At 37.6% G+C, this 20,587-nt stretch overlaps 2 protein-coding genes across 4 annotated transcripts in view; both read left to right on the top strand.

Annotated features, from left to right (window-relative positions):
• Positions 1 to 18,813, top strand: part of IQCH (IQ motif containing H) — a 68,027-nt gene extending 49,214 nt beyond the window's left edge. For all 3 annotated transcript variants that reach the window (XM_072402595.1, XM_072402593.1, XM_072402596.1), the window contains 7 exons: positions 1,145 to 1,265; positions 2,872 to 3,158; positions 5,420 to 5,584; positions 12,039 to 12,164; positions 12,992 to 13,053; positions 14,427 to 14,535; positions 16,384 to 18,813. In XM_072402595.1, the coding sequence (XP_072258696.1) occupies positions 1,145 to 1,265; positions 2,872 to 3,158; positions 5,420 to 5,584; positions 12,039 to 12,164; positions 12,992 to 13,053; positions 14,427 to 14,535; positions 16,384 to 16,452 (939 nt within the window). In that variant the 3' untranslated portion in view covers positions 16,453 to 18,813. The remainder of the gene's footprint in view (positions 1 to 1,144; positions 1,266 to 2,871; positions 3,159 to 5,419; positions 5,585 to 12,038; positions 12,165 to 12,991; positions 13,054 to 14,426; positions 14,536 to 16,383) is intronic.
• A 1,684-nt stretch (positions 18,814 to 20,497) lies between these two features.
• C2H15orf61 (chromosome 2 C15orf61 homolog) overlaps positions 20,498 to 20,587 on the top strand; it is a 15,688-nt gene continuing 15,598 nt past the window's right edge. Inside the window, exon 1 of the mRNA XM_072402592.1 lies at positions 20,498 to 20,535. The gene's annotated coding sequence lies outside the window, so the exon portion shown is untranslated. The remainder of the gene's footprint in view (positions 20,536 to 20,587) is intronic.

The raw sequence follows: 20,587 nt of genomic DNA, 5'->3' as shown, positions 1-20,587 counted from the left end.
ATTTCTGTAAGTTACAGGTCTACAATTTAAAAAAAAAAATTTCATGAAAACCTGTAACGCTTTTGGTACAGAAATCTAGACCTCAGTGTAACGCTCAGGTGGTTAATAATAATAATAATAATAATAAAAAGCTTCTCACTGACCTCTGTAGCTGCAGGCATTATAGAGAAATTTATTTTCCATGTTTAAATCTATTTTTACTCCTGGACAACTATATTTAAATATTTAAATGTCCATTATCTTGGCACAAGCGCACTTTAAATAACATACAGTGAATATTTCCCCAAACTTTAGGTGTAGGTTGCAGCAATTTCAATGGACATTTAAGTGTCTTGTCTAGCTTAACCACACATGTGGGTCACTTAGCAGCCATTTATTTTTAGAAACTGACCTCTAAGCACATTGTAAAGTGTCTCCATATAAAAACTGACATAAAGTGCATTGTTACTGGCATTCAGTGAATAAAAGGTTGGTGTGATCCAAACACTAAACTACTCATACTATACAGTATACAGTTAGGAATTTACGATTCTTTACAAATACACAGAAACACACAAAGCTTCTCTAGAAATGAATATATCTGTTCAGAAATTGGCAATTTCTTATAGAAGACTTCAGAAGAATCTATACAGCTGTTACATTCCAAACAATCAATTTAAATGTTTTTTTTTTGTTTGTATCATTATATTAAAGGTGAAATCTAGATATTCTATTACATACATCATTAAAATATGTATAAGCTAATATTTGATTGAATATATTTATAATTGAACAGTGAAGGAGCAGAAGCAGAATAAGGTCATCTCCCTGCTTCCATCTGCATGTTTTTCAGGATACCGAATTGCCCCTTTTTTGTTACCACTCCTCTCCTGGTCTGAAGTGATGAAATCAAATTAAAAGCAGGGATAATTACTAGTTTCCGGATTATATAATACTTACATAACTGCATCTATTAATACATTTTTCATCTGCCTGGAATTTAGTTTTAAAGTAGCTCAGAGAAAAAAGAACAAATAGTAACCAATTAGGTTTGCTTTTTCTTTTGCATCCTAAAATATTACTTACTTGGTGATCACTGGTGCACTTACATTATTGTATTGGTAAAATTAAATTGTTTTTCACATTAGTCTTCCTCTTGTCCCAGGAAAAGGTCTTAAAGCAGATCACAGAAGAACTTCCGCAGGTTTTGGAATACTACGCACAACCAGTCAACAGAAAGCGCTATCCTACATGGGGGAGATTTCTACAGACTCTAGTGAGCCATGGTAAGTATATTAAACTCCAAATGACTTTGCTGAGGATAGACCTGGATTTGGGATTGTCTGTTATAAGGGGTAATAATGAGTATTCCTATGACCATAGACAGTGGTGGCAATGTAGACTGGCCATGGTTTGTTGGTTTACTATCAGTAGGTTTAACATCAACTTTTCTATCTCCTTGAAACAGTGACAACAAATCTGGCATTTAAATGTGAACATTATTTTTTCTAATTTTTAAGTCTGAACTCCAACCTTAAGAAATATTCAGGTATTCTACATACAAGAGATGTGAACTCTTATTTGAATCTAAATGTTTTTTTCTTACCAGATCCTTTCAGTATTCCAGTGTGAAATAACTCCTTGTGTGCTGACTTTGACCCTGATTTATGAAAGCTCTCAAGGCTGGAAATAATACACTTTCATCAGTAAAGCTAGGTGATCCAGCAAACCTGGAAGGGATCTGGTTCAAAACAATTTCTACCAAATAGCAAATGATTTTTAAAAATCTATTCCATGTTTTATGGATCACCCAGCTTCACTTCTGAAAGTGCATCCTCCCCAGCCTTAGAGAGCTTTCATAAATCAGGCCCTTTGTGTGGAAGTGTATTATAGTAAAGACCACTCAGTTCATATATTTCCCTGTGCAGGGTGATTGGTCCTAAATCTGCCTGCCTGTAGTTTTCTGCAGGCAGCTTGTAGTGGGTGCACCTACTGGACTCCACCAACACCTCTGATCTCTACACAGGCTATGTGCAGAAGAGTGATTCTATCACTTCTACCTTTACAAGGGGATTTTGGAGGGTTTATAAAACCCATTAGCTGCACACAAACTGGATTTATATCTTTTGGAACTGTTGAGGAATGCATTACAATTAAAGTTTTTCTATTGTAAAGCAACCAGCAATCATAACTGGGAATATGGAAAGTGGAACTTTATTGGGTATTACAGGCAGTTCTTTCATAGGTCCAAAAATACTGCAGTTAGTTTACCTCTTTTATATGATATTCTGTAAAGAGAATTCAGTTGGTTACCAGTAAGTATAATGTTATTTGATTTGATTTTGGCTATGGCTTTTAAAAAATTTTTTTGATGATAGTGTTGCAAAAACTTCCATTAATAATTACAAAATGCCATCCGATTGCAATGCAAACTTTTACTGTAATATTCATGTTTGATACAGAGATTTTCCCAGTAGTACTTTTCTGATACTACATGCCCTCTGTGTGATGGCTGGCTTCATTTACCCCACTTATCTGAGCCGAGGCATCCTGGACCTGTCCTATTCTGTGTCAGTGAAAGGAAATGTAGAACAATGATGAGCTTACCTCCAATTTTGTCCCCCCTATCAGCATTCTTTATGTCAGCCCCTTGTACTGCTTCTTCCTTTCACACCCCCGATCTGCAATATGGAAACTGCAAAGAGCTGATATTGATTGATATTCAGGAAATTACACCATAAATAATTTATCGATGATTACAGAGCTAGGTTTTTATATCTGCCTTAAAGTTCAACTTTGATCAGTTTATCAATACCAGCCAAAGACAACTTATTTGTATTGGTATTTAATAAATGTAATTCTCTTTACAAGTCTCTTTGTTTTGTTTTCTAGGTGGAGTAATTGAAGCTTACCCTCCAGCGGAGAGTATTACCTGCCTTACTGTAGACCTGCTTATTAACCCAGGAGGAGAAATCCAGATGGTTTCCTGTGGGGATCAGATACATGGTAACACTCCCCTGCAATGTATAGGTAGTTCTGTTCCTCAGTGTTCAGTACCCCCCAGTATGCTGGAATCAATCTGCAATCGCATTGGAGAAGCCTGCAAAATGCGTGGTGTGCTTGGATATCTGTCTGTGGAACTTGTAACATTTATAGACCCTCAAAGTCTTGAGCAGCAGGTAAGTTGTCTTCAATATTAAAATTTAGAATAGGCAATAACTCTACAATGTTCATATGACCCATCTATAAGCAGTTATTCTTTTACCATAAAGTTATGTTTTAACATAAAGTTTTTATCATTTACATGTCATTTACCAGTCATGTCCTTGTTCTTACAGTTGAATAGATTACAGTATATTACGCTCACACTGGCTATGTATACTTGTACTTTGCTTGAGTTTGTGTGCTTACCCTTAGATTCTTACTTATGCTATATGTGGTCACTTATTCTCAGACTAAATAACTTACACTGGCTGTATGTACTTTTTAGAATCCGACTGGGCACCTGTGTGTAGACTGACTGGGCCTGATGTATTAAAGCTCTTGAAGACTAGAGAGAATGGACAATTATGGGAGAACCTGAGTGATCCAGCAAACCTTGACTAGACCTGGTCCATAATTGAAAACATTTGCCAAATAATAGCAAATGATTTTATGAGACCCATTCCATGTTTGCTAGATCACCCTGGTTCACCCCTGATAATCTATCTTCTCCTGTCTTGGAGAGCATTAATAAATCTACTCACACCTAAACTGAGTATTAGTACTGAGGTGAACCAGTCATACCTTACATTCAAAAGAAGAATAACTTGCTTGAATTGCTTGACCTGTATGGGCATGGCAAAGTGTTTTGTTTGCTGGAAGCCCAGGGTCTGACACTTGGAGAGAAGAACTTGGAGAATAATGGCCCACCTATCATACCCCCATGTCACTCACTGTGTATGGAGCCTACCTTGAGTAACTTGATCAAAAGTGCTAGGGACATCCTAAAATAAAAATCATTATTGTTTAGATAATCCAATCCCAGTTTTTACAATATACCTTTGGCCCAAGTATTGCATTACCTATGAACCATCTGAGGCTTCTACCTACCCTCTAGATATCTTTTACCACAAATCGCACAATTCTACTTGAATCTCCAGAAGAAGCAAGTGTTGTGAACAGAGTGGTTCTTTGTCAGTTGCTGATCTTTTTAGAAGTGTGATGATTACTGAAAATACAATCTATTTCTCACCAACCCTATAGCAATGCTTGAAATAATTGCATGGCTGGTGAAAATCATTTCATTAATAGTCAGCCTAATGAAAAGATCTCCCAACATTGTGTCTGTAATATTACCTATGCTGATCCATCAAATCTCACTAAATCCCCCATCCTTCCTAATATAAAGCAGATATGCTGTATTATCACTTGTATAGCTACCATGAGCACACATGTAGAGCTCAGTCACTTGCCCCCCTATAAAATTAGTGAATGTCAATATACTGATATACTCAGAACACCAGTATCTTTCTAAAAACAAAGCCCATTTTCCTACTAGCACTATTTAGATAATATGGTCAGTAGTGTCAGTTTCCAGTTTTCTGGCATGTTTGTCCATCCCTAAATAACAGAAGCTGACAAGCCTCTTGTGGACCGCACGTTACCAGCTGCCATTTAGCACTTCCCTTGCCCCCTGAAGCAGATCCTTATGATGACGGATTGTATCTTTAATAGCTCAGCAGATTCCTGCCAGTTGGTTATTAAAGAGTGTCTCGGCAGTGATTCATTTAGAGGGCATTTGCTTGTGAATATGATTCAGAAATTAGCAGGAGTTTAGCAAGAGGCAGGCACTGGCTGACCCCTTAATAATGTTATAATGATGCCATTTAACATCCGCCGCTTACACCAGTGACTCTGCGCAGTGTGCGGAGAGGGTTGTTCTGCTGGCAGGTTACACAGAGAGTAAAGACCCCAAACCTGACCCCACATCAGCTACTGATCAGGACAGATGTCAGTGTGTTGAATGGCACAGACACCTAAACATGCTGAGAAGCTGACCTCTGAATTGTAACAAGTGTTTCTGCTCTGTGTGACCTTGTCAATGTCATATCAGGCCGACTGTGAATCAACATTTAGTCCTGGATATCTCAGGGGTGCATTGCAGACCTTATATGTTTTAAATACCAAAGAAAAAATATTTGTGCAATCAATAGCACACTTCTTCCACAATGCATAATACATATGCAAATTCCACCAATCTGCTTGAAGAGGATCCTTCTTATCTGCAGACTGACCATTATATAAGCTGTGATATTAGCAGATATTAATAACAGCTACATGTTTATACTAGCTTTTATTATTCAGCAATTAAACTGTATGTGAATATGTGATCTGCTACTAACCACATGCAAGGCACAATGGCTTCTGTGATGTGATTCTTTGTTCTTGCTTTATTTAGATTTGGGCCACTGACTTAGACCTGTGCTACAGTGACCAGCTGGCCATGACTCAACTTCTGCTGTATCTGACCAATGGGACGTTGGATTGCACAAATAGTCAACTAAATGTACCATCTACTTTTAGGAAAATGGAACGTTCCAGACACCAGGCTCTAACAGCAGAGGTGAAAATACACACTGTCCACACTTCCTTCTTGTACACACTGATCACCTTTACTGTTTGTTCATTCATTATCCTTACTCATTGATCACTGGCCTTTCCTACAATCATTTGGTCTGATTTAATAAAGCTCTCCAAGGCTGCAGAGGATACACTTTCATCAGTTGGATGATCCAGCAAACCTGGAATGGATCTGGTCCAGGATTGAAAACACTTGCTAACAAATAGCAAATGTTTTGCTGGATCATTCAGCTTCACTGATGAAAGTTAATAAATCAGTTTCTATACCCACTATCCCTGCTTGTACACACTGTCAGCATTTACTGCCCATTGTTCATACTCACAGGTTCATTAATAAAGCGGATACACCTTCTTTGGTGAAGCTGGGCAATCCAGCAATCATGGGGAGGATTTACTGAAGTTATTTGCTATTTGTTAGCAAATATTTTTATTCCTGTACCATCCATTCCATGTTTTTTTGATCACCCAGGTTCACTGATGAAAGTGTATGATGCTCCAGTCTTAGAGAGCTTTAGTAAATCAGGACCACAGTGTGCACTTGCTGCTTTCCTTATTTATTGATTTGTCAGTTTGCTGCTGTTATAACCACAGGTTCCCTGTTCCTTTATAATATCCACATCATCCTTTCTGTTTCTGAAAATGTATGCTCTGTACTTAGTTAGTTTTTATCTCACTGCAGCAATTGCACCATTATTTGTATTATGTGGGCTCACATTCATTCAGAATTCATTCGGCTGCTTCTGTCCTGTGTCACATCATGGATAAACACTAGTGTCCCAGTGCCATGGCAGCCATGCACGCCCATCACACTGCCTCTGCCATGTTTTACAGATGATGTGCTATGCTTTGGGTCATGAGCTGTTCCACACCTTCTACATACTTTTTTTTTGCCATCATTCTGGTAAAGGTTGATCTTGGTTTCATCTGTTCACAGAATGTTTTTCCAGAACTGTGCTGGCTTTTTAGATGTTTTTAGTAAAGTCCAATCTAGCCTTTCTATTATTGAGGCTTATGAGTGACTTGCACCTTGCAGTGCACCCTCTGTATTTACTTTCATGCAGTCATCTCTTTATGGTAGACATGGATATTGATACGCCTACTTCCTGGAGAGTGTTGTTCACTTGGTTGGCTGTTGTGAAGGGGTTTCTCTTCACCATGGCAGGTCTTTTGGCGTTGCCGAGTTCACCAGTGCTTTGTTTCTTTCTCATGATGTACCAAACTGTAGATTTTGCCACTCCTAATATTGTAGCAATTTCTCGGATTGGGTTTTTTCTGTTTTTGCAGCTTAAGGATGGCTTTTTTCATCTGCATGGAGAGCTCCTTTGACCTCATGTTGTCTGTTCACAGCAAAATCTTCCACATACTAGCACCCCCCGCCCTCAAATCAACTCCAGGCCTTTTATCTGCTTAATTGATAATGACATAACGAAGGATTTGCCCACACCAGCCCATGCAATTGCCTTTGAGTCAATTGTCCAATTACTTTTGTGCCCCTGAAATGAAGTGATTGTGTAAAAAAAAAAGGCTTTAGTTCCTCAAATTTTTATGCAATCTTTTTGTTCAACCCACCGAACTGAAAATCTGCAGTTCAACTGCATCTGAGTTGTTTCATTTAAAATTAATTGTGGTAATGTACAGAACTAAAATTAGAAAAAAAGTTGCCTTTGTCCAAATATTTATGGACCTAACTGTATATAAAGAGCGATCAGATTTAATGCGGTGCTGATCAACAATGCTTTAATCGCCATATTTTTTTACCCTCAGTTTGTGATCACAAACTCCAATCACTTGAATTAAAAAAACAATCACAATTTTTGATGGCATGGTCACTGTTAAAGTCTTTGAAAGCTGCTGGTCTACTTTCTTATTAAGGGGTTAGAGTTGAATGTGCTAAAAAGTGGTAATTTTTTCAGATTTACTAATATAAATGGGTGAACATAAAATTAGCCTTATTTGTGTATGAAAAACATAATGTTATGGCAAACACCCAGTTTGCCCTGTTATAATAGACACCATAGTTGTGTATAATCAATCTACTCCTAATCAGACCTGCATTTTTGGTTAACCACCATAGACCAAACCTAGAGCAGCATAAGGCTGTTTCATTATTATTCATCCTTCCCCAAAAACGTCTTTGATCCATTACAATACATGTTGAAGTACTCCTATTTACCTAATTCATGCTGTTGGGAACTGTATGAAAGATTCGTAGCCATTGGACTGACAACATGCTCTACTGATCCATAGAATCTAAATTCCTTCTTCTTCTACCACATGCCATTAAGTTTACTCAATCAATCTGTATTTCGTTGTCTTCATTTACTAATTTTTTATAACTGTCCAAATTAAAAAGTAACTTTCGGTGTGGAGATTTTACATCTTCTCTCCAGAGCTCTAAAAGTTAAGAATATTACTCATAATATATACTTGGGATGTGATCATAGGTGGACAAACAAAACTAGAAGGACATCTCGGACAACAGATCACATGGAAGCCTGGTAGCTTTTCAGATGTGACAGATATTCAAACACACTCATTAAAAGAGTTCACTTTCTATATTCGCAATACGTTTGTTATCAAACTTGTAGTTTTTCTAGGGTTTAGTATATCTTTGCACATCCTGCTTCTTGATTGGTTGGCTTAATCAATTTATGAACCCTTGGTAATATGATTTTGTTTCGTCCTTGTTTCATACACTAAATAGATGTTCCAATTCATTTAAATATCAGTGAATGATGATATTGTCTGTGTAATCTATCTTTCAGTATTAATAAAATCATTTCATGTCAGCAACTTTAGATATGTCCCAGCACCATGTACATGATTATAGCTATTATTTCTTGCATTTTATTACTTTTGTTCACACTCATATTGGCCTCCTGTGCTCCCGCTGATCTTCCATTTAAACTCCCATCTTCCCCTTCAGTAAGACGCACTGTAGTGTGACTCGCTATGTTGTTACCTTTCAGGGTCTCTCTAGATTAACGCCCGCTTTTCTCTGTTTATGCACCCACTTCAATAAAAGAATACATTTTCTTAGTGCTGCCGCTCCTGTAATTATGTATAAAACCAATCACTCATTATCTGCGAGATAGATGAGGCTAAATAAGCACAGCATTAATAATTTACAAGACTCTTCATTATGCCAGTGTACGGACTGCGAAGACCCAGCAAGAGCAATTCTTTCAGTCTGATGCCAACCCTTAAACAATGGCGTTCCATCACTGAGGCCCCATCCTGCTTCACGCTTGTTAAACAGAGACATGGATTATTCTATCAAATGCTCCTCTAGTTTCTACTCCCCCACTGCAAATCAACAGCTTTTGGAATACACTTCTTATGGTCCCCCCCTCTGCATGTTAATGACTTTAGCTATGGGTGATATTAATTCTACTAATATTATAAACGTGATTAGCTTGGAGTCTTCATAGAACTGGTGCCAGGGTTCAAGCTGTTACGGCTTATTGTCCACCAGAGTAAGGGTGCAAAATGATCTGTGGAGTAACATTGCTCAAAAGTACCCACTGCTCCCATTACCACCAGAGCAAGGGTGCAAAATCCTCTGTGGGGTAACATGCATCGGGTGCAAAATCATCTGTGGGGTAACATTGCTCACAAGCAATCACTTATCGAATTACCACCAGATCAAGGGTGCAAAATCATCTGTGTGGTAATATACATCACAAGCACTCACTTTTCCCATCACCAAGTAAAAAAAAGGAAGTTGTCACAATGACAGCAATGTCACCTTTTGTTATCCCTTTTTCAATAGTAACTTTACTATGAATGTGGGCAGTGAGCAGTAAGAGCCACTCAAGTTTTCCTGCATGCATATATGCTGATGGGATACATGCAGACGGAGAAAACAATTTGGATGAATTGGGGTTGGATTTCAGCAACATTCTCTTTCCAATGTTCTTTACTAAGATATCCCAACCTTTTACGATAAACCTACATTAAACAACTCTTTTAATAACTCTTTTAAGGTCGCAGTGTGGGGCTTGTGTTCTTAGACTAGGAATCACACAAAGACAAACCTCTATTTCTCCTTCCACCCAGCTGTCCCATTGGAGCCTACTTTGGATATTTACCATCCTTTATTCGTTGAATATTTCCTAACCATGCAACACGTCTAACCTTAAATGCTAATTCTAATTCTACGTTCATAGTCTCTAATATCTTCATCATTTTTATCCCACTATATCTTCCCCTTATTGGAAGATCCTCCTCAATATTTTATTTTTCCATTATCTTCTCAATAGTCAGCAACCAAGCTTCATTTCCAAATGTTAAGACCCAGCAAAGCATTATTTTGTTGACAGTCAGTTTCAAACATTCCATTTAGATTTTTACTTTTTAGTACAGGATGCAAGCTGCATAAGATTTGTTGGTGGACCTAATTTGATTGGCCATATCTGCTTCCACCTTATTATATAGTGTTGCAGTCAATCCAAAATAAAGCTTTTTACTGTTTCAGAAGTCGAACTCAATATTAACCTTTATCAAGACTTTACTCTTCTTCCATCAGCTTTCTTTGTATGTACTGTTGTACTTTTATTTTTATCACATTTGGTTTGAATCATTGTCAGTACCTCGGTGGCTGATTACATTTGTAATAAAAGATGTGTGTCTTGCAGCTGTTTTCATTGTTAATGACATGATGTATTTGATTCCTAAACACCACATCAGGTAATATCCATTTATCCTTTTGCACAAGCACTATCTGTGATCAATTCTTTAGGTAAAATCAATCAGTTTGTATCCATTCTCATTTAGAAACTGATTGATTTTGCTTGTCTTAGCCCTGGCATAACTTAATGGGCAAGCTCAGCTTTTCAGACAACTTTCTTGAGGTTACTTGCTACAGTGAATCCCTCCTTAGTCTACTAGAGAACGTAGAACACAATGGTTTTCTTCTCTGTCTTCAGGTGCTTTCTCTGTAGAAATATTTTGAACCATTTGGTTGGATAACACCAAGCTCAAATCTTGCCATGCTCCACAAAAATTTCACAATCTTTTTTGGCAGAGTTTTTCCTTAAAATGTCCTTGATGTAAGGATAAATAGGCCACCTAATTGGGTGTTAATTCTTTTCTGTTCAATAAGTTTGTCACTCAGAGTGTATAGAGAATGATGTAAACCCTAGAAAATATCCACTTGGCAGGGAAACAAAACATTTTTTTCCCTTAATTGTCAGGCGGGAGGAGGCCGTGTAAACATCGGGTGCGCAGTAGAGCAGGTCAGCTGTAAAACCAAGCCATCGATACGCTGCTCTTTGGTTCCTCACAAAGGTTTTGGATTACAGCCTATAAAAGGTATTGATCAGAGAGAGCCATAAAGAGCAGTGTGCACAATGTGTTCCTGTGGGACACTATGAGAACAAGCTTCACCATTTTTATGTAGCAAATCATTCAATGTCCTTTGTGATACATGGACAGGGACCACTTATGTACCAGTGTTTCCGTTCAGTAAACACCAGCGGTTTGTCTCCTATGTGATAGCTGAGCCTATAACTGTCTCTCTCTTGTGCGTTATAACACCCGAATAAACACCACTTTTTTTGGAGTTGTGTAAAAAAAAATTGTGCAGTGTTTTAAAAGACAAGCAGCAAGTATTGCTAGGAAATGCCTACACATGAGCTTTAAAGAACCTTCATACCTTTAACAACAAAAATTACTTTATCTGCATTGTGTTAAGAGGTTACTGTATAGTAAATTGTGACTTTGCAGTAATGACGTTTTATTAGATGGAGGTATAGTTATATATGGCAATTTTATTTCTTTCAGTAACTTACATTTCTGTTTCTTTCTCAGAGAATAGAGCCTTTATTACTGCAGTGAGGTGATAGGATCAGTCTTTTTGTAAAGCCAACATGATTATGTAAATGTGTATCCCTCATATAAGACATGTCAGGACACCCAGTAGTCACTTAAAAGGGACCCATTGATTAGGAAAAGGACGATCAGAATGACAGTCCTGCAGAATGCACCTTCAACTCCAAGGCACAAACAGCTAAGAGATAGGGGCTTTGCTATTGTTTATTGTTGAGTGGGTTAGGTTTCTCGATTTACAACCAGTTGTAGACATGTATGGCAGCTTCCGTTACTGATTTGATGTTACAGATCCTTGTCCATTTCTCTACCTTGGCCACTGACCTGGTACGAGCCTATCAGGTGTTTTGGGACAGGCACAACCCTTAGCAGGTGCAGATTCATCACACTAAACAATACAACCAGGTGGCCAGCACCTCCAAAAACAAGTCAATATGCCACCTTATTGTATTGCTTTCTGTTCTATAAAGCTTTGCATAGTTATGCTGTTTTTTTAAAATAATTAAAAGCTTTCTTTAGCAATTTAACAAGGAAAGGGGGGGGGGGGGGGTCACTTGAATGTAATGGCTTAGTTAAAGTGTCTTTAGGAATTATATTTTGTTTTTCAGGCACCCTTGGCTTGCAGCCGATTCGCTGTTCTCAGCACACGTCTGGTTCACACAAACCTATCCCTTGTGTATTACAATGTTTTCTTCCAGATGTGCAAAGCCCATGGCATTGGATATGATGTAAAGGTAAGGCTGGGTGACTGTATCATTTATGGATTTGTACACAGTGGGTCTGATTTATTAAAGCTATTCAAGGCTGGGGAGAATACACTTTCATCAGTGAAGTTGGGTGATCCAGAAAATCTGTAATGGATTTCTTCAAAGTAATTTGCTAGCAAATGTTTTGAATCCTGGACCAGATCCATTCCAGGTTGTTGGATCACCTAACTTCACAGATGAAAGTGTATTCTCTCCAGCCTTGGAGAGCATTAATAAATCAGGTCCAATGTCACAAAGCAACATATGTTCTTGCATGAGCCCATAAAAAATTATTTATATTCATATTTCATAAATATTTCATACTAATCATGTTAGGATAATTATTAAAATATTGTACTTTGTTATTCATTTTATTATTTGCTGTGGTCTGTGATCAGACATGTTGCAGCATAAGCTGCCCATAAGCAGCCCTTTCTATAGTAATAGTAATATCTTCTCTTCTCTGCTTCATGCACAGCTGATATGCCCATGTGCTCTGCTTTGTCCTGAGAAACACTCATATGCCAAATCCTAATACTGTATAAACCTTTCTGTATATATGCTGTAAATATATGTATATATGAGAACATATATTATCTATGTGCATACATTTTCTCTTAGTCAATGTGTTGGGGCAAATCTTTGTACTGAATGTTAGCTAAGCAATATATAGACATTATATACTTGCGCAAGGTCAACTGCTTACCTTTGACATTGTCCTTTATGTAAAATGGCATCATGTTGTCTTAGGAAGTTAATAAATATTGACTGATTAATTTATTTAGATTGTGTCCCATTTTCCTCTTCTTTGTCAGGAGAAGCAAGGATCAGTGTTTGTGCTGTTAGAAAACCTGAAAAGGCATCGAATAGGAATGCTGTGAGTATACTACCACTGACTGTGGGTCACTTCTGCAGTATGACCTTATTGATCAGATGAGAGCCAAGGCCATCCATCCAATGTCCTGCATATAGTACTAGGTCTATCTGCAAAAGTTACTGTTTACTGTTACCTGAATAAAATAACAATGTCTGGTCTAACACACTGTTGTGTGCATCTACAAAAAAACTGATTACACTATAGCTGCAAATGTTGCCACTTACATCTAACATCAAAATGCTATTAGACCTAAAAATGAACTGGTGATGATTATTTTAGTGCAACAGTCCTAAAATAATAAAATTGTGGGCTTGATAAAAATTAGGTATCTGATTTTTTTACCAGGGAACCCTCAGTGCGGAGGGGTCAGGCAGACTTGTTGACTTGTTACCCATAACTCTCAAGCCATACTGTAATTTAAAATCAAGGAATATATACAGTCATGGCCAAATCAGAAATTAACATCAGTTTTATCTTCCAAAGAGTGTTGGAGGTACCAATAATTTTGTCCCTCTTTCCCTGCTTTTTTGTGTTCTTCCAGTGCCAACAAAAAGAATAAACATGACAATACCAAAGCATTTTGTGGGAGAATTTCCTGACATAAATGCAAGGGTGTACGCACACACACAAATATAAATCTAATATAATCAGGTACCAAAATTGTAGGTAGGTTGAGGCTTTATTATTGAGAACCTAGTTGAGTCTGCTTTTCTTTAAGCCACATGCACATCAATATTAATAAACATGTATAACTGCAATATTTCCAGCTATATAATTCAACAAAGCACACAGACATAAAAATGCTATTTGTTATGTGTTGGTGCATTCCTGAAGGAGTACAGTGAAAGACAGAATTAATTTACTAGGACTGTACAGGCACAGGCTGTCACTGGCCCACATTTTTCCACCACTTCAAAGTGGTCTAAGCAATATGAACTGTATTAATGACTGCTAACTAGATAAACATTTTTTTCATCTTGAAAGTAAAGTTTTGGTACCTGGAGATCACAGATTTCCATAATGAAAAGAATGTTAAAAATAAAAAGACTAATAGGAATAGGCCCATTGTTAAACAATAAATTCAGGACATATTTAGTTTGTGGTTGTACAATGTAAATAAGTACTAATAGCTGTATTTACTTTGGAACTTGATGATTTTAATGTAAATAACCTAAAGGAGATTGCATAGTTAACTGTAAATAACATATCATAACTTATTTTTGCATGGCTTGCAGTGTGTGAATGGACTGTGGATGGATATTCTAATGCAAGTCTACTGAGATAGTAACAGAAATAAACATGTTCGAGAATGAAAGGTAAATTAACGTGTATATTACAACCCTGACCTGCTTCTATCTGAATCTCATTACAAGGAGCATTGCTGAGGACCTCCAGGGAGCTCTGATGACCTTTGCTCGCAATCTGTTCATCATCCATCAAGAAATATCAGCGCCTAAAATGCAGGGAGAAACTAATTTCAAGGTGAGCTGTTAATTAACTAACGATTTCAGCTCTGTTTCACAAGTCACTGGTAAGGAAAGTGGACAGGAGAGCTCCATTCTTCATGAAAGCATCTTTCTGTTTCTGGTAATTACTGTCCTACAAGAAAAACAGGCAGTTAATGATCGGCACGAGGCTCCTATCACTGGGAGTCATAGGGAGGATTACATAGAACAATGCGATGATTTATATAGGGAGGTCACCTGCATCAAGATAACATAGCTAATGGCTGATAAGTTTATAGGATGTTAGGGTTGCAGGTATATAACAATCTAGCAAATTTATATAACTGTACTGTCATCCTTGAACAATATACAGGAAAAATAAAATAAAAAAAGATAACCCTCTGTCTATGGAGGTGAATAGCTAAGATGGTTTCTTGTGTACTTTTAGAGGTTGTCTGTAATTGACTTACCTTACCTGTGATTTGGGGCACTGTTCCACAGGTCTAAACCAGTCATTGAGTTGGACTGCCTCCTAAAGATAGGTAACGTTCTGTTTAGGTAAAAGCTTGGCAGATGGGGCTTAATTTATTTAAGCTCTCCAAGGCTGGAGAGGATAAACTTTCATCAGTGAAGCTGGGTGATTCAGCTAACCTGGAATGGATCTGGTCCAGGATTCAAAACAATTGCTAGTAAATAGCAATGGCTTTGAAGAAATCCATCCCAGGTTTTCTAGATTACCCAGCTTCACTGATGAAAGTGTATCTTCTGTAGTCTTGGAGAGCTTTAATAAATCAGGCCCCATTTGTCAAACTTTTTTCCTAAACAGAACAAACAGATATCATACAGCTCCAGGTAGATCCCCTCTTGCCTACATTCGGCCTGGGTGCTTTTCCAGTTCATACTGTGCAAGTAATTCCAACAATTTTTTATAATGCTGGCTTCATGAATATTAAAATGTGACCTAGAGTAATATACTGACAAATTTTCACATGAGCTTGTGGCACATTTCGCTCTTTTTGCTTAATTATAGAAAAAAGTTCCAAGGGGTACATTGAAAAGAAAGTAGAAGTACAGTAAGCCTTGTAATTGTCAGTGAATACAAAATTAACCCACAGCTTTGCTATCAGTGAATGCAATTATAACTCTAGAAATGGTGTCAGTAGATGTAATAATAACCCAAAAAATGTTTCAGTTGATGGAATATTAACCCACAGCATTGCTGTCAGTGATCACAATAATAACTCCCAGCAGTGGTGCCAGTGGAGGCAGAAATGGCCTCCAGCATTTGATGTCAATGAACACAATAATAACCCCCAGCATTGGTGTCTGTGAACACAGTAGGCATCAGCATTGGCATCAAAGGTGTATCAAGAAAACAGCAGGTTTTGTGCCAAAATGAACATCCGGGGGGTGCAGCAAAAAAAATCCTTGCAGCTCTTTCAAAAAAGGTACCTCATTTAATAGGACACTATTTAGCATTTGGCATATATACTTGGCATTGATGTTTTTTGGGTTTACTCACCTAGCACCCATTTCCATGATTCTCCCTTCCCTCTGCATTGACACCTCATTCTTTCTGCAGAGCCAGCACTGTAATTCAGCTGTCTGTAAGGAGATCTATCATCTCAACAGAATAATGTGACTGTTCATTGAATACACTGGAACTTTTTAGAAGGTGTAATAGAAGCCCCTCGGACAGATTATTGGCTAACCTGGGAGCTCTTGTTTAAAACAAATCATCATTGATGGTTACATGACTCTAAATATTCTGCCCATCCCTTGTAATTTCTGCTAGTTTTATCACATTCAGGATTTTACCTCTTTTAAAATAATCAATTTACAGTGCGGCTCTTAATTTCCTGGTTATTGGTTTTCTTATGTGCAGGACTGTGTGCAAGAAATCGAGACAATTCTAGGTGTTACCGAAGAAAACAAGCTGGTGTTTGAACAATAATATAATGAAATTCCTTTACACATAAAGAATATTATTACAGAGGATCTGAAGAACCATGGACTGCGTGCCTTCTGTTTCCAAATCTTCTAAATGACGAGACATTCTCCGTATTGTTCCACCTATAGCTTGGACTACACATTTGCTATAAGTGTCATTCTTTATACAGTGCAGTTTATAACTATTGAAAGGAAACCTGTTCTATAGAATTTGGTAATGTAAATGTTTAAATAATTAAAAAAACAACCAGATAAAGTGGCCATCAAGAACAAATAAAGAATTGTGTAGGCATAATTATAACCACCATACAGAGTCCATCTACAATTAACATGTAATTATCCCTTCCGTAATCTGAGGCAAGCAGGGGATTATGTGTAAAAGCTCTACTAGATTATTTGACTTGTATTGCTTACAGAAGGAATTCTCAAGATAATCCCAGCTAAAAGGAGATGAATTTCTAGGCTAAATGAGGACTTGGTAATCAAGTTGTATAAAGTACAGCAATGTCAGCTTATTAGCAACTAAACCTGAAAATGCACAATACAGTTCTATCCAAGGACAAGGTTATTCAGGGGTTTTAAACGCAATGTATGACAATATTGAATGTGTTTAGCTGTATTTAAAGTTGTACTTCACACGCTCAGCTAAATGCACAGCTTAAATACATATATGGTGGCTGCTTTACCTGCCACCCATTCTGTCGGACTGTATTGCCAGTATGGTGATCTGAATTGTCTGTGCTGCAGTTCTGCAATAAAGCAATAAGTCTGCTCCCTGCCCCACCGCCAGTGGTTAGACAATGAAGGATCAGCAAATATGCAGAAATCAGGGCAGTTCACCGATATCGAAATCCACTCTCTGCAGGGCATTGCAGTATTTACTCCATACCACGCGCTCTGTTCTTTGAGCCATTCATAAAATGCCGGTTGCAGTGTGGAACCTGCAGAGTCTGTTGGAGAGTTCTCTGCACAACACTGCAAAGAATTATCCTTCATTATTATTTTAAAAGGAGCTTCACTTGCTTTAAAGTCCTGAGGCAAGGAAAGCATAAAGTAGATTTTTGGGACACATTATAGCAGCAATGTGGCTGTTGTATGGTCGTGCCATTGTTTTACAACTTGGCCCATGGTGTTCCAGGCAGGAATCAAACTCAGGACTCAAGCATAACCAGCATTTACAGCTTAGATTTTGCTTTTAAAGCTGTATAAAAATGTGTTGGGGGGGTCTACTGTTAATGTTTTTATGAGGACACAAGATAAAAAGCACATCCATCTTAAGACCCTTTTACCTACCAGGAGGTCTATTTGAAAATTGAGGCAAATCCTGTTTGATGCAAGCAAAAATAATGGCAAATGCTTGATTACTAGTTTTGCAGTAATTTAAAGCTTATGTTTATTCATCTTATATTTTGCCTTTGGTTCCTTCACCTCCCTCATCATAATTCTAGTGTCATTTTTTTTAATAAAAGATTTCCATTTTAAATACATACATTATTTTAGACTCAGTGGATATCAATGGTTCTTTGTGTAATGCAGCAAATGATGGCTGGTAGAAGGGGTCAGCAGGTACATGGCATTCCTTGAATAGTGGATGTCAATGTGGAAGTGGGCATTCCTACATCCTTGGTAACATTTTGATTTGATTTTGAGCCTTAATGATTGAATGAACAGAAATCCAATAAACACAGAACAAATGACCTATACCTTTAAGTTCCTCAACCAAGGATTCTTATAACCCCAGGTGACACACAAGTCTCATGATAAAAACTTAAAGTGGTACAACAGGCAATGTCAATACAACATATTAGAATAAATAAATGTTCAACGCAAAAATCTAAACAATATTAGTTTTTGGAATAAAAGATCTTTACTTCTTCACAATTTCAATCCTAGATTTTGTGACAAATATAAGACATTTAACAGATCCACAAAAACAAATTATTCTGTACCCACTAGGACTGCATTGTAAATCTTTTAGTATCTATTTGGTGTAATTAATTCACTAACCATATCCATTTGTGTGTAAATAAAATTGTACAAACCAGTTTCAATAAAAGTATTTTGATTCTTAATGGAAACTTTCATTGAGAGTAATGTAGAAGTCAATGCTGACTTACTTCCTAAAAGACTACTTGCTAGGCTGTTTGGGGCTTTAGTATTGGGTCTCTAAGGCTAGGTACACACGTGCAATTGTTCTCGTCCGATAATTGACTTAGGGCCGATATCGCACAAAAAACTGGCGTGTGTACAGCGCTCGTCGTCCATCCTATCCACCCACGATGAGCCACTAACGATGAAAGTGAAAAGAGACAGTGCAGCGGGGTGCTACTCCCTTGTTATCCCCCTCCCCTCTCCATAGAGCAGAATGACGCTGTATGTACACCACTTGTTCATGCATTGTGCAGTCGTTAGGCATTGGAAAGGATTGTGAAAGATCCTTTCCAACGATAAATATTGCACGTGTGTACATAGCCTAACTTGTAACAAGTATGAAGATAAGAAATCATCATGAAACCAAAACACATGATGGTTTATCTGTTCTGCATTAGGTCCCAGGTTCATTGATTAGCATATTAGCCAAGGAACCATTCAGGAGCCATTCTCAAGAAGAGTACTGAGGAACACCAGGGTTCTTCCCAAAGTTGCTAGAGGATAGTCCAACTGTGGCTGATTGGCCTCCTATTTGAAGGTGCCTGCATAGTCCTGGGGCCAACACCACTTGGTAGGGCCAGCTGCATGACTCTAATGTGGTTTATAGGGTGATATTCTTGCCACCACTATAAGAAGCATTCATTCCACTGACCACCAATTAAGAGGCTTTTTTTCCAATGACCCTCAATAAATTGGGTAAATCTGGGATTACCCAAGAAGAAAAAAATATTTTAAGGCTCCCCAGGGGTGGAAAGGTTGACAAAACATTGATTTACAATACCAGTTTAGCAATATCAGGCTACATATGTCACATAGAGAATGCAAGATATTTTTACTATGGAGAACGCAAAACTGCTGTCAATAAAACATAGTTGAGTTATTTCTTGGTTTTACATTATTAAAAAAGGTTTATTTACCTTAAAAGTATTGATATTTATTAACTTGAAGCCCACATCTCCCACATCGGTGTTTCTTGCCTTGTGTCTTTCTCTATATTAAACAATGTGAAATAAAAAATATTAAAACAAAAATATTATTATACAAATTACCAATGAATAAATATAAAAATAACTGCTAAACTTTAAAAAAAATACTTACACACAACTCAGAATTTTAAGAGTAATAATATTCAACAGTATTCATATGGTGCCAACATATTATGCAGTGCTGTACATTAAATAGGGGTTGAAATGACAGATACGGACAGTGACGCATAAGGAGGAGAGGACCCTGCCCCGAAGAGCTTACAATCTAAGAGGTGGGGGAAGAAGCACACAATAGGAGGGGGGGTATGTAGTGGTGGGAAGTAGTAAGGGTTCAAGAGACAGAAGAAGACAGGTAAATGAGCAGAAAGTAGGAGCAAGCCATGCTTTTATATACCAAATGCTATCATGTACATTATACTGTGGCACAGTGGACATTTCAAATTGTGTAACTTTGTGTCATGTGAGTACTATTGTAAAGTATAACTGGTTTTGTATTGTTTGTTACTCCTGCCCTCCCTGAGCCCATTTGACAAGGATTGGTGTACTGAACTCTTGCTGGCTGAGCTGACACGTTACAAGAGGTTGAAAGAGGTAAATCTCTCAGGAAGGTTAAGCTTTAGTTAGGGATCAAGGTCTAATACTTATCCTGAACTATTCTTTGCATCAGGGCTGCTGTAAGCTGTAAATAGAAAATGTTTAACACTGCAGTTGTCAGTTCATTGGGTTTCCCCACAGTGGTTTAATTATTGCTGTATAGGCATTTTAAGGGGAAGTCAAGAAAATAGAAAACATTATTTTGAAAGTCTAGCAAATTTATTTATTCAAAACTCAACTTAAAGATGAACTAATTTAAAAAAAAAAATATTATGGCTGCTGGGAACGAACTCCAGAGCCAGAGACTCAGGAGGAAAATTGGGTGAAGCTGGTGGTGCTTGTGAAGGCGGGACCAGGTAAGTAAAATAAAAAAAATCAAGATCAGGCAGGCAAGGTTATTTTATTGCA

Source organism: Pyxicephalus adspersus, chromosome 2 (genome assembly GCF_032062135.1).
Source record: "Pyxicephalus adspersus chromosome 2, UCB_Pads_2.0, whole genome shotgun sequence".
NCBI classification, from domain to species: Eukaryota; Metazoa; Chordata; class Amphibia; order Anura; family Pyxicephalidae; genus Pyxicephalus; species Pyxicephalus adspersus.
This window is presented reverse-complemented; position numbering and strand designations above follow the sequence as displayed.